General features: G+C 39.8%; 1 protein-coding gene across 2 annotated transcripts in view; it reads left to right on the top strand.

The window, feature by feature from the left end:
* ZRANB3 (zinc finger RANBP2-type containing 3) overlaps positions 1-14,033 on the top strand; it is a 284,470-nt gene that overhangs the window by 83,238 nt on the left and 187,199 nt on the right. For both annotated transcript variants that reach the window (XM_058434353.1, XM_032145808.2), the window contains exon 3: positions 9,449-9,467. In XM_058434353.1, coding sequence (XP_058290336.1) covers positions 9,449-9,467 — 19 coding nt within the window. The remainder of the gene's footprint in view (positions 1-9,448; positions 9,468-14,033) is intronic.

Consider the following 14,033-nt stretch of genomic DNA (forward strand, 5'->3'; position numbering starts at 1 on the left):
TTTTTGTATTCTCAGTAGAGATGGGTTTTCACCATGTTGGCCAGACTGGTCTCAAACTCTTGACCCCTTGATCTGCCTGCCTTGGCCTTCCAAATTGCTGGGATTACAGGTGTGAGCCACCACGCCCAGCCAGGATGTAATTTAATAGGAATAAATTCAAAGTCCTAAGTTCAGAATTGAGAAAAATGTGAAAACCTTTTTGAAAAACAAATTAGACCTTATACACTGAAAGAGCTACAATGACAGAGAGATCACCAGTTACAGAAACGGTAGTCTCGAATTGATAGAATCTTGTGTTTTGCCCCTTCCTCGTGACCATGTACCAAGATCTTTCTCATTCAAAAGCATGTTATTGGCATTCCTTACAAACAGCACTCAGACAACTCAGTTATAAGTGGAAAAACATAGAATACTAAGCAATACTAAATATTTTTAGTAACAATACTAAACATTTTTCATTTTTGTCATCATGTTGTGAGTTAAAGTGTCTAAAGAGAATCTTCTGTCTAACCTTGTATGCCCTTCTCTTAAGAATATAAGTGGCATGCCTATGAAAAGACAATGTCAAAAAAACCCTCCAGTTTATATGTGTTCACCCTGATTCCTTCCAGGGTGCAGCTTAGTCAGTCTTACTCTAAACCTTGAGCCTGTGATCTTATTTCCTATAACATTGTTCATATTTTAAAAAGCTGTAAATTTTTGTCAATGGCATACTTAATATGTTGCCACCCATTGAATGTACACTTTAATACTATCTGAGGTTGTAGTTTTAAAACACTGTATTTCTGATCTATAATTCACATATGCTTATAAATTCATAGACTTCTAGAAGGATACATAAGAAAGCAGTTCCAGAGGTTGCTTCTGGGAAGGGGCCTGGGGAGCTGGGAGACAAGGTGACAGGGTGAAGAGAAATATTTCACTGTATATTCTATTGTGCCTTTTTACTGTTGGTCCATGTACATGTATGGCCATTCAAGTAAATCAATGAAATATCTTTTAAAACCCATATCTTCTCCAGAATCATCTTCTAACCTAGGCGTAGTTCATTTGCAAATCATACTATCATCACAGTCACACTACAGACGTGAAACAGCCAACAAAAGCAACTATGACAAGCCGAAGATTCAACAAGTGTACTGAACACAGTGTGATTAGGTGGTTATCATCACTTAGGGAAAATACTTTAATTGGTTGGATAGTTATATGAAAACCCAGTTTACACAGAAATCCAAAGAGAACTGATGAGTAAAAAAAGTGACAAAATGCTGGGCGCAGTGGCTCATGCCTGTAATCCTAGCACTTTGGGAGGCTGGGGCTGGCGGATCACTAGGTCAGGAGATCGAGACCATACTGGCTAACACAGTGAAACCCCGTCTCTACTAATAATACAAAAAAAAATTAACCAGGCGTGGTGGCGGGCGCTTATAGTCTCAGCTACTCGGGAGGCTGAGGCAGGAGAATGGCGTGAACCCAGGAGACGGAGCTTGCAGTGAGCCGAGATAGCGCCACTGCAGTCCAGCGTGGGCAACAGAGCGAGACTTCGTCTCAAAAAAAAAAAAAAAAAAAGTGACAAATGAAATGGTTTTTGTTTGTTCAAAGGAGGTAGAAAAAAAGAGTAAGGGCAAAAATATGTAATGAAATGTGCAGCACAAGGCTTGATACCTTTAACAGTGGAAGTCAAGAGTCAGAGGCTAGTAGATGAAATTAAGAACAGGCATGTAGGGCCAGGTGCGGTGGCTCACGCCTGTAATCCCAGCACTTTGGGAGGCCGAGGCGGGCAGATCATGAGATCAGGAGATCAAGACCATCCTGGCTAACACGGTGAAACCCTGTCTCTACTAAAAATACAAAAAAATTAGCCGGGTGTTGTGGTGGGCACCTGTAGTCCCAGCTACTTGGGAGGCTGAGGCAGGAGAATGGCGTGAACCCGGGAGGCAGAGCTTTGCAAGCTCTTTGTGAGCTGAGATCACGCCACTGCACTCCAGCCTGGGTGACAGAGCGAGACTCCATCTCAAAAAAAATAAATAAATAAATAGTAAGAAAAACAAAAACAAAAATAAAAATAAAAAGAACAGGCATGTAAAATGTGGAGAGCAAATGGACATGATCCTTATTGCTGCAATTCTCCAAAGATAGGAAGTTCATAAATGTGCAGGATATGGAGAAACAGCCACTTCTGCTACGTATGCAGACAATGACCCTAAGTATGTGTCTCCTCCTTGTATATGTTTTGGGAGAGGAGAGGTAATGGAAAGGGTTACATGGTGACTTTCAGCATTCCTCTTGATCTAGGGCTATAAAAGCAGCAGAATACCGTAGCTTATTGAAAGCACAGCAAACAGGACATTTCTGGAGTGTAGCAGAAAGCAGGCATGGAAGCCCACTGTATCCCTAGCATGTATTCACAGTTACCAATGGAAACAATGGTTACTTTTAGTAGCCCTCCTGCTAAAATAACTTAAATTAGAAATGGGTTCTTGGCTGAAGAAATTAAGCAAGATTTCTGGTTAAAAAGTTTTAAGAAGAGGAGCTACATGAGCATGTTCAAATGCCATCTTTAACTATAACAGAAATCTTTCTTATTTCTTCAACTGGATATACCCATCCTAAAGTGAAAATAAAAGGTTTTTCTTTTCTTTCCTTTTTTTTTTTTTTTTTTTTGTTTTTTGAGGCAGGGTCTGTCTTTCTTGCCCAGGCTGAAGTGCAGTGGTAGGATCATGCGTCACTGCAGATTAAACCTCCTGGGCTCAAGCAGTTCTCCTACCTCAGTCTCCCAAGTAGCTGGTGCTAGAGGCACACACCACCACACCTGCCTAGTTTTTTATTTTTATTTTTAGTGGAGAGGAGGTCTCGCTATGTTGCCCACGCTGGTCTCAAATTGTTACGCTAAAGTGATCCTCCCACCTCAGCTTACCAAAGTGCTGGAGTTAGAGTCATGAGCCACCTTGTCCAGTCTCTTGGTTTTGTTCATTTGTTTTTGTTTGTTTGTTTAGACGCAGTCTCATTCTGTTGCCCAGGCTGGAGCACAGTAGCATGATAATAATAGCTCACTACAGACTCAACCTCCTGGGCTCAAGGGATCCTTCTGCCTCAGCATCCCTAGTAGCTGAGACTACAGGCGTGGATAACACACCTGGCTAATATTTTTTTAATTTTATTTTAAATTTTTTCTTTTTTGTTTTTGTGGGTACAGAGTACGTGTATATATTTATGGGGTACATGAGCTATTTTGATACAGGCATACAATGCATAATAAGCAGATGTATCACCTCAAGCATTTATTCTTTATGTTACAAACAATCCAATTATATTCTTTTAATTATTTTTAAATGTACAATTTAATTATTATTGACTATAGTCACCCCATTGTGCTATCGAGTACTAGACATTATTCATTCTATTTTTATTTACCCATTAACCATCCCGACTTTCCCCCTACCCCACCACTACCCTTCCCAGCCTCTAATAACCATCATTCTATTCTCTATCTCCATGAGTTCAGTTGTCTTAATTTTGGATTCCCACACATAAGTGAGAACGTGCAAAGTTTGTCTTTCTGTGCCTGGCTTATTTCACTTAACATAACGACCTCTAGTTCCACCCATGTTGTTGCAAATGATAGGATCTCATTCTTTTTTATGGCTGAATAGTACTCCATTGTATATATGTACCACATTTTCTTTATCTCTTCATCTGTTGATGGACGTGTAGGTTGTTTCCAAATCTTGGCTATTGTGAATAGTGCTGCAAAAAACATGGGAGTGCAGATATGTCTTTGATATACTAATTTCCTTTCCTTTGGGTATATACCTAAGCAGTAGGATTGCTGGATCAGATGGAAGCTCTATTTTTAGTTTTTGTGAGGAACCTCCAAATTGTTCCCCATAGTGGCTATACTAATTTACATTCCCACCAGTGGTGTACAAGTGTCCCCTTTTCTCCATATCCTTGTCAGCATTTGTTGTTGCCTGTCTTTCATTTTAACTGGAGTGAGATGATATCTCATTATAGTTTTGATTTGCATTTCTCTGATGATCAGTGATGTCGAGCACATTTTCATATAACTGTTTGCCCTTTGTATGTCTTCCTTTGAAAAATATCTATTCAGACCTTTTGTCCATTTAAAAAATTGGATTATTAGATTTTTTTCCTGAAGAGTTGTTTGAGCTTCTTCTTTATTCTGGTTATTAATCCCTTGTCAGATGGATAGTTTGCAAATATTTTCTCCCATTCTGTGGGTTGTCTCTTTACTTTGTGGATTGTTTCCTTTTGTGTGCAGAAGCTTTTTAACTTGATATGATCCCATTTTTCCATTTTATTTGGTTGCCTGTGTTTGTGGGTTATTACTCAAGAAACCTTTGCCCAGCCAGGTACCGTGGTTCACCCCTGTAATCCCAGCACTTTGGGAGGCCGAGGCAGGTGGATCATTTGAGGTCAGGAGTTTGAGACCAGCCTGGCCAAAATGGTGAAACCCTGTCTCTACTAGAAATAGAAAAATTAGCCGGGCATCGTGGTGTGCGCCTGTAGTCCTAGCTACTCGGGAGGCTGAGGCATGAGAATTGCTTGAAGGTGGGAGGCAGAGGTTGTAGTGAGCCAAGATTGCACCACTGCACTCCAGCCTGGGTGACAGAGTGAAACTGTGTCTCAAACATAAAAAATAATAATAAAAAAAAAACAAAAAGAAATCTTTGCCCATTCTTGTGTCCTGGAGCATCGCCTCAGTGTTTCCTTGTAGTAGTTTTATGATTTGAGGTCTTAGATTTAAGTCTTTAATCCATTTTTATTTGATTTTTGTTTATGGTGAGAGATAGGGGTCTGGTTTAATTCTTCTGAATGCAGATACCCAGTTTTCCCAGCACCATTTATTGAAGAGACTGCCCTTTCTCTCAGTGTATGTTTTTGACAGCTTTGTCCAAAATGAGTTCACTGTAGATGTATGGATTTGTTTCTGGGTTTTCTATTCTGTTCCTTTGGTCTGTGTGTCTGTATTTATGCTAGTACCTTGCTGGTGACAATAGCTCTGTAGTATAATTTGAAGTCAGATAATGTGATTTCTCCAGTTTTGTTTTTGCTCAGGATGGCTTTGACTATTCTGGGTCTTTTGTGGTTCCATATAAGTTTTAGAATTGTTTTTTCTGTTTCTGTGAAGAGTGTACTTTATTTTTTGTTTTTTTTTTTGTAGAGACAAGGTCATGCTATGTTGTCCAGGCTGATCTCAAAGTCCTGCATTCAAGCAATCCTGCCTCAGCCTCCCAAAGCACTTCAGGATTATGGACATAAGCCACTACACCCAGCTTGGTATCTTTTACATAACTGGACATTCCTTCTCATTCTCTTTTGCTGGATTCTTCCCCTCTCTTGACTTCTCATTGTTGTAGTGCTCCAAGGCTTTTTTTCTCTTGTGGTAAAAAAACACAATGTAAAATTTACTACCTTCACCATTTTAATTTTACAGTGTAGTAGTGTTAACCATCTTATTATGTAAGGTATAGGTAACAACTTTTTCATCTAGTAAATCTGAAACTCTATACCCATTTAACAGCTTCCGTTTTCCTCCTCCCTTGTCTCTATACTCTTCCTTCCTAGGTGATCACATCTAGTCACTTGACTAAAATATCATCTATTTTGCTTTAAAATAATTTCAGCTTCCCATTTCCTTACCTCCCTTCAGTTTTGCATATTCAGATTTTTGGGTTATGTCCCTTCTGTTTCTAGTCTTTATTTAGAGTATATATGGTCCATTAAATTATCACATATCAAGCTTCATTGCTTGCCAGATTCCTTTTTCCTTTTCTCCTATCTTGAATCTATGTTAAGGTGTTTTTATTGTTTGGTTATTTTCTCAAGTATTTTTACTGAAATGGTTTGCTTTAGTGGTATAATTTTAGTAATCTTGAATAGCCTTAAATATCTTTTTTCCATCCCATAACAAATCAGGGGTATCTCAGCTGAGTATAAGATTCATAACTTCTAAGCTGGGCATGGTGGCTCACGCCTGTAATCCCAGCACTGTGGGAGGCCAAGGCAGGTAGATCACGAGATCAGGAGTTTGAGACCAGCCTGGCCACCGTAGTAAAACCCTGTCTCTACTTAAAAAAAAAAAAAAAAAAAAAAAATTAGCTGGGCATGGTGGCGGGCGCCTGTAATCTCAGCTACTCGAGAGGCTGAGGCAGGACAATCGCTTGAGCCCGGAAGGCGGAGGTTGCAGTGAGCTGAGATCGCGCCATTACACTCCAGCCAGGAAAACAGAGTGAGACTCCATCTAAAAAAAAAAAAAAAAAAAAAAAAAGATTCATAACTTCTGCTGCTTTTCGTTTCAGTTAGTTTAGATCCTATTGCATTTTATTCTAGCTTCTAGAGTTGATGATTAGACCAGTACCAGTCCTAGTTTTCTCTTTATGGATAATTGTTCTTTCTTTCTGGACACTTAGAATATTTTTTTCTTTATTTGTAAAATTAATGAATTTTACAAGGATATAATAGATATTTGTCTTTTCTCTTTAATCCGTCCTGAAACTTGGTTTCCCTTTTCACTTATCCACCAAAAGCCAGCCCAGAGAAATTTCCCTTTATTATTTACTTAATTGTTGCCTCTCCCCCATCTGGTGCTTTTTCTCTTTTTGAACACCTATTTTTCATAAAATAGGTCTTCTGGGACTATCTTCACGTCTTTCTGTTTCTTCCGTATTTCCATTTATTTTGCTTTCTGTTCTGTGCTTTCAGATAATCCACGTACTGCATCTTCCAGTCTATTTATTTAGCTGTCAATAATGATCATCTTAAAAAAAAAAAAGTTCATGTTCTCGTTTTGCTTTGAAATCTATACATGAATCTTCCTGGAAAAAAAAATCATGTTTTTCCAAGTATTGCTTTTTAGTTTTCTAATCTGTTGGCTTGTTTACAAAGAATGTAATAAATTTTTTACTCTTACATATGTTTTAAGTTTCAATTAAAGTATTTGAATTTTATTTTTTGTAAAGATATTTATTGGGGCCGGGTGCAGTGGCTCACGCTTATAATCCCAGCAGTTTGGGAGGCCTAGGTGGGTGGATCACATGAGTCCAGAAGTTCTAGACCAACCTGAACAACAGAGTGAAACCCTGTCTCTACAAATAAAAAAAATAAGCTGGGTGTGGTGGTACACACCTGTAGTCCCAGCTACTTTGGAGGCTGAGGTGGTAGGATCATTAGAGGTCAAGGCTGCAGTGAGCCGTGATCGTGCCACTGCCCTCTAGCCTGAGTGACAAAGGGAGACTGTCTTAGAAAAAAAAAACAAAAAACATATTTATTGGGTAAGCTGACATCTTTTTGAACAATGAAATTTCATTTTCATTTAACTGTAATGTACTCATTGGTAATATATTTACTCCAAATGCTTAATTTGTTGTTGTTGTTGTTTTTGAGATGGAGTCTCACTCTGTTGCCCAAGCTGGAGTGCAGTAGCATGTTCTTGGCTCACTGCACCCTCTGCCTCCCGGGTTCAAGTGTTTCTCCTGCCTCAGCCTCCCAAGTACCTGGGACTACAGGGGCGCGCCATCACCCCTGGCTAATTTTATACTTTTCGTACAGACAGGGTTTCACCATGTTGGCCAGGCTGGTCTCGTACTCCTGACCTCATGTGATCCAGTCGCCTCGGCTTCCCAAAGTGCTAGGATTACAGGCGTTAGCCACCGTGCCCGGCCATAATTTGTATTTTAGATATAGAAATAAATCTTATAAGATTATATAATATCAAGACAACTGGGAATAAAGGAACAATAAAATAGAAAAAGTAGTTTTTTTCCTGCCCTTTTTTTTTGTGTGTGTATTTTTGTTTTGTTTTGTTTTGTTTTAGAGATAGGGTCTCCCTCTGTTTTCCAGGCTGGAGTACAGTGGGACAATCATAGCTCAGTGTGGCTTCCAATTCCTGGCCTCAATCTATCCTCCTACCTCACCCTCCTGAGCCACTGGGATAACAGGCATGAGCCACTGTACCTGGCCTCTTGCCAATTTTTATAATATTCCAGCACTTTTTTTAGGTTGTCTGGAAATATCCTCACTTAAGGGATTGGTTTTACCCCTTATCATATGTTTGCTGTCTCAAAGGAACACCCGATGATCCTGACCATGCCTGCTATTCTTTCCCTTTGCCCTCTGTTTTTCTGCTACTTAATACTTGAGTTTATGCCCCTATCCTCAATTATCATTGCATAGAATTTATTTATACAGGTTAATAAGAAAGAACTGAGAAAAGAAAGTTTAGCAAAGTAATAGAAATAATAACTCAGCAGCCGGGCGCAGTGGCTCACGCCTGTAATCCCAGCACTTTGGGAGGCCGAGGCGGGTGGATCACGAGGTCAGGAGATGGAGACCATCCTGGCTAACACGGTGAAACCCCGTCTCTACTAAAAATACAAAAAAAATTAGCCTGGTGTGGTGGCGGGTGCTTGTACTCCCAGCTACTCAAGAGGCTGAGGCAGGAGAATAGCGTGAACCTGGGAGGCAGAGGTTGCAGTGAGTGGAGATCGCACCACTGCACTCCAGCCTGGGCAACAGAGCGAGACTCCGTCTCAAAAAAAAAAAAAAGAAAGAAAGAAAGAAACAAAAACTCAGCTTAAAGGTAGGCTTAGCATATATAGTTATGTATTTAACTTATGCTAATATGTAATTCACACTTATTTTCTTACATTTTAATGCAGCATTCTTCTGTTTATAGGGAAGAACAATCTTAAGGTTTAAGGATGAGGAGGGTGGTCGTTGGTACAATCACTTACCACTTTGCTCACGTTTTTGAAGGGTCATTGTAGCTATCTTCATGGGTGGGCTGTGGGAACTGCACATCTGAAGCTCTAACACTCCCACGTAGCCATATGCCTCTGGCAGCTGGAGAGTCATATAAGATCAGCACTGCCCATGTTCTCATACTTATAAACACCTCTCTCTGGCTTACTACTTTAGTATTTATAAACTATTTTGTGGCAAGCTACTTAATCAGAACTTTAAAAATGGTTCACTTTGCTGGGAGGCGGAGCTTGCAGTGAGCCGAGATTGCGCCACTGCACCCCAGCCTGGGTGACAGAGCGAGACTCCGTCTCAAAAAAAAAAAAAAAAAATGGTTCACTTTGGCTGGGCATGGTTTCTCATGCCTGTAATCCCAGCACTTTGGGAGGCTGAGGCGAGCGGATCATGAGGTCAAGAGATCGATACCATCCTAAGCAACATGGTGAAACCCCTTCTCTACTAAAAGTACAAAAATTAGATGGGCGTGGTGACACGCACCTGTAGTTTCAGCTACTTAGGAGGCTGAGGCAGGAGAATCACTTGAACCTGGTAGACAGAGGTTGCAGTGAGCTGAGATCGCGCCACTGCACTCCAGCCTGGTGACAGAGCGAGACTCCGTCTCAAATAAAAAAAAAAAAAGGAAAAAGTTTCACTTTGATAATTATTATTTTTTTATTTTTTCCAGGTGTATGGTGGCTGATGAAGTAAGTGTTTCAATGGTTTTTATGTCTTTTATAAGATTACACAGCCTGTTTTTAGTGTCTGCTATTTTCCATGTACTCTTTCTCCATATGACTATATGTCTATATATGGGGATGGGGAGAGAGAGAAAGATGGGAGGGTGAGAGGGAGGGGGAGAGAGAATGAGAATGAATGAATATGTGTGTGTGTGTGTGTGTGTGTGTGTGTGTGTGTGTGTGTGTTTTCTAGACATGCATCTGATACATATGTTAATATTAACATTAGTGACCCCAAATTGTTACCTAGGATGCATGAATGAGCTTTGAAATGCAGCCCCCCAAAAACCTTTCCTGTTATAATAGTACTTGCTTAAAAGCTAAACTTTAAAGATTCTGTTCTAAAGGTTATTGTTAATTGTTTCCTATGAGTTTGAAACATAGTTCTGAAATGGTATTTTATTATAACTCAACAAATTGATACATTTAAATGGCATGTGCTTATATGTATCCCTATTCGTGTTTTCTCTCTGAAATGGAGGCTCTTGTTACATGAACCATGATATTCTTTGTGTACATTCTCAGACTAATATAAATCAATAAAGTTCTAATTTCTAACAACAGTTTGAGAAATGTGTTGCTGTTTTTCAGAATAACAGCAAAACAGCCAGGCGCAGTGGCTCACGCCTGTAATCCCAACACTTTGGGAAGCCGAGGCAGGTGGATCACGAGGCCAGGAGTTTGAGACCATCCTGGCTAACACGGTTAAACCCTATCTCTATAAAAATACAAAAAATTAGCCGGGCGTGGTGGTGGGCGTCTGTAGTCTCAGCTACTCAGGAGGCTGAGGCAGGAGAATGGCGTGAACCCAGGAGGCAGAGCTTGCAGTGAGCCGAGAGCGTGCCACTGCACTCCAGCTTGGGCGACAGAGTGAGACTCCGTCTCAAAAAAAAAAAAGAAAAGAAAAGAATAACAGCAAAACATACACTTTTCAAAATGTATTAGAAATGAAGGGAAGGGAAACTGAATTGTTAAAAAATAAAAGTGGAATCACCAAAAAATTCTCCCAATTAATTATTATTTAGTTTTACTTGCATGTAGACTCCCACCAATGGCTTACCTCTGTAGTCTCTTCTTTTGAGACGGAATCTGGCTATGTCGCCCAGGCTGCAGTGCAATGGCACAATCTCGGCTCACTGCAACCTCCGCCTCCTGGATTCAAGCAATTCTCTTGCCTCAGCCTCCCCAGTAGCTGGGACTACTACAGGTGCGCACCACCACGCTCAGCTAATTTTTGTATTTTTAGTAGAGAAGGGGTTTCACCATTTTGGCCAAGATGTTTTCGATCTCTTGACCTGGTGATCCGCCCGCCTCAGCCTCCCAAAGTCCTGGGATTACAGGCGTGAGCCACCGTGCCTGGCCTGTAGTCTGTTTTTAAAGAAAAACATGAATAGAGAATTTAAGAATTTATTAAAGGAATAACATGAGTCCTATACAGAAATGTTGATATAGGGGTTCATAGTTCATGCTGATTTATAATCACCTAATTTTTTAGTTTGAACTCTTCATTCATTCAATAGGCGTTTATTTAGCCTAGATGTTATAGTTAGAAAAAGAGTCATTGCCATTGAAGAACTTTAGCAATATAATCGGAGAAACAAGACATAGACATTTGGGAAACAATAACAGAAATTTTTCTTTTGAAACAGGATGAGTTCTTTTGTTCTTTGTTTTTTTTTATTTTTGTTTTTGTTTGTTTTTGTTTTGAGAAGGAGTCTCGCTGCGTCGCCCAGACTGGAGTGCAGTGGTGCGATCTCGACTCACTGCAAGGTTCGCCTCCCAGGTTCACGCGATTCTGCTGCCTCAGCCTCCCGAGTAGCTGGGACTACAGGCACCCGCCACCATGCCTGGCTAATTTTTTGTATTTTTAGTAAAGACAGAGTTTCACTGTGTTAGCCAGGACGGTCTCAATCTCCTGACCTCAGGTGATCCGTCCGCCTCCGCCTCCCAAAGTGCTGGGATTATAGGCGTGAGCCACTGCACCCGGCCTAAAACAGGATGAGCTCTAAACGGCTCTTCATAAATTAATTAATTTGAGAGTCCAAATGACTGAAAGAGGCTTATGTTTTTAGTCCTTGAATATGTTTTCAACAAATAGAAATGTGAACTCATTCTCCAAAACCTCAAGACTAGCCATAGCTATTTCCTCTTATATATATACATGTATAGAATATATATGTCATATATGTATATGCATGTGTGTAAATTCTTTTCCAAACAGACCAGTTGATGTCCACAGAAAATATATTATAAAAGGTAACAAACAGCATCCTTTATGATTTCCACAAGTAAGTCATGGTGAAAAATCTTAGCAGTTATGGTACACCATTGGTACTTTGGTCCTCACTTCGATGTTGTAGAAATTTAGATGCACCTTAAATCTGTGGAATTCACCATGGATTCAGATAAACACCTGATCTGCACCGTAAGCTTTCTGATACGGTTTGGCTGTGTCCCCACCCAAATCTCATCTTGAATTGTAGCTACCATAATTCCCACATGTGATGGGAGGGGTGACCCAGTGGGGGATAGTTGAGTCATGGGAGTGGGTCTCTCCCATGCTGTTTCATGATAGTCAGTAAGTCTCACGAGATCTGATGGTTTTATAAATGGGAGTTCCCCTGCACAGGCTCTCTTGCATGCTGCAGTGTAAAAGATGTGACTTTACTCCTCTTTCGCCTTCTACCATGATTGTGGAGCCTCCCTAGCCATGTGGAACTGTGAATTAAACCCCTTTCCTTTATAAATTACCCAGGCTTGGGTATGTCTTTATTGGCAGTGTGAGAACAGACTAAGACACCTTCTTAACTCTTATATTCTCTAACAAACCGTTATCCTCCGTTAACATCAGTTAACGAGTATGCAGAGGTCATGAACCCTTAGCCAGCAAGAGCATTCCCATTATACACATTGCTTTTCCATTTCTTGTGATTTACAATTACATAGCACTTTTCACATTTGGCTAATTCACATGTTGTCATCTTCTTTCAAAACCATTCTTACTTTTTAATTAAATAAATTGCAAAATCTGTTTAATATTTCCTCAATACTTAAAAAAACTTCCACCTTTCGTGTCCATCATAATTACTTAATTACTTCTCTCTTTTCACCAGCATTTTTGAAGACCCATTATTTTACACCTGTTTGACTTGACAGGGTTTATGATGTTATATCCTATTAATAATGTTGATTAAGGAAAAATCCTTAACTTTATACATGAATACAAGAATCAGGCCATAGAAATAAACAGAATGACATACAAGACTTAAGATCACAGCTCATAACAACTAATAATCTATTTAGTGGTAGAATTGGACTGCTATTTTTATGGAATCTTACCATGCCAGTGTGGATGAAAGTTAATAAATTAAATGTGCTGAAGTAAAAAGAACTTCTATATATGTAAATTATATGAACTCTGGTTTGACCTTCATTCTATTTTCTAATATGGTTTTGCTTCTCTTGCTCTTATCGTAAAACAGTGGTGAAGCCAGAGAAGGAAGTACAATTTATAATTTAAAGGTCAACCACTTTTTGATTTGTAAATTAAAAATAGATTTTGATGTGATGACTGTTTGACTCATCAAATAGTGAAAAGCTTTGGGAGGGCAATTTTACATCTGTGTTATTGAACCTACTTTTTCTTATAAACGCTTGAATACCCACTTGGAGTATTCTGTACTTTAGCTGTCTGCTGTGATCTTTTCTCCCTAGCTTTAGAAACAAATGACGTCCTTCACTGGTATTATTCCCCCTTCTTTCAGTATCTTTTCACTGTTATCTTTTTCTTTTTCTTTTTTTTTTTAAATTCTTTAAGATCTAGGGTACCTGTGCAAAACGTGCAGGTTTGTTACATAGGTATACATGTGCCATGTTGGTTTGCTGCACCCATCAACTTGTCACGTACATTAGGTGTTTCTCCTAATGCTATCCTTCCGCCAGGGCCGCACCCCCAACAGGCCCTGTGTGTGATGTTCCCTGCCCTGTGTCCAAGTGTTCTCATTGTTCAGTTTCCACCTAAGAGTGAGAACATGCAGTGTTTGGTTTTCTGTCTTTGTGATAGTTTGCTGAGAATGATGGTTTCCAGCTTCATCCATGTCTCTGCAAAGGACACGAACTTATCCTTTTTTATGGCTGCATAGCATTCCATGGTGTATATGTGCCACATTTGCTTAATCCTGTCTATCATTGATGGACATTTGGGTTGGTTCCAAGTCTTTGCTATTGTGAATAGTGCCCCAGTAAACATACGCGTGCATGTGTCTTTATAGTAGCATGATTTATAATCCTTTGGCTATATACCCAGTAATGGGATCACTGGGTCAAATGGTATTTCTAGCTCTAGATCCCTGAGAAATCACCACACTGTCTTCCACAATGGTTGAACTAGTTTACACTCCCACCGACAACGTTAAAGCATTCTTATTTCTCCACATCCTCTCCAGCATGTGTTGTTTCCTGACTTTTTAAAGATTGCCATTCTAACTGGCGTGAGATGGTATCTCATTGTGGTTTCGATTTGCATTTCTCTGA

The sequence above is a fragment of the Hylobates moloch genome, unplaced genomic scaffold (genome assembly GCF_009828535.3).
Source record: "Hylobates moloch isolate HMO894 unplaced genomic scaffold, HMol_V3 SCAFFOLD_24, whole genome shotgun sequence".
NCBI lineage: Eukaryota > Metazoa > Chordata > Mammalia > Primates > Hylobatidae > Hylobates > Hylobates moloch.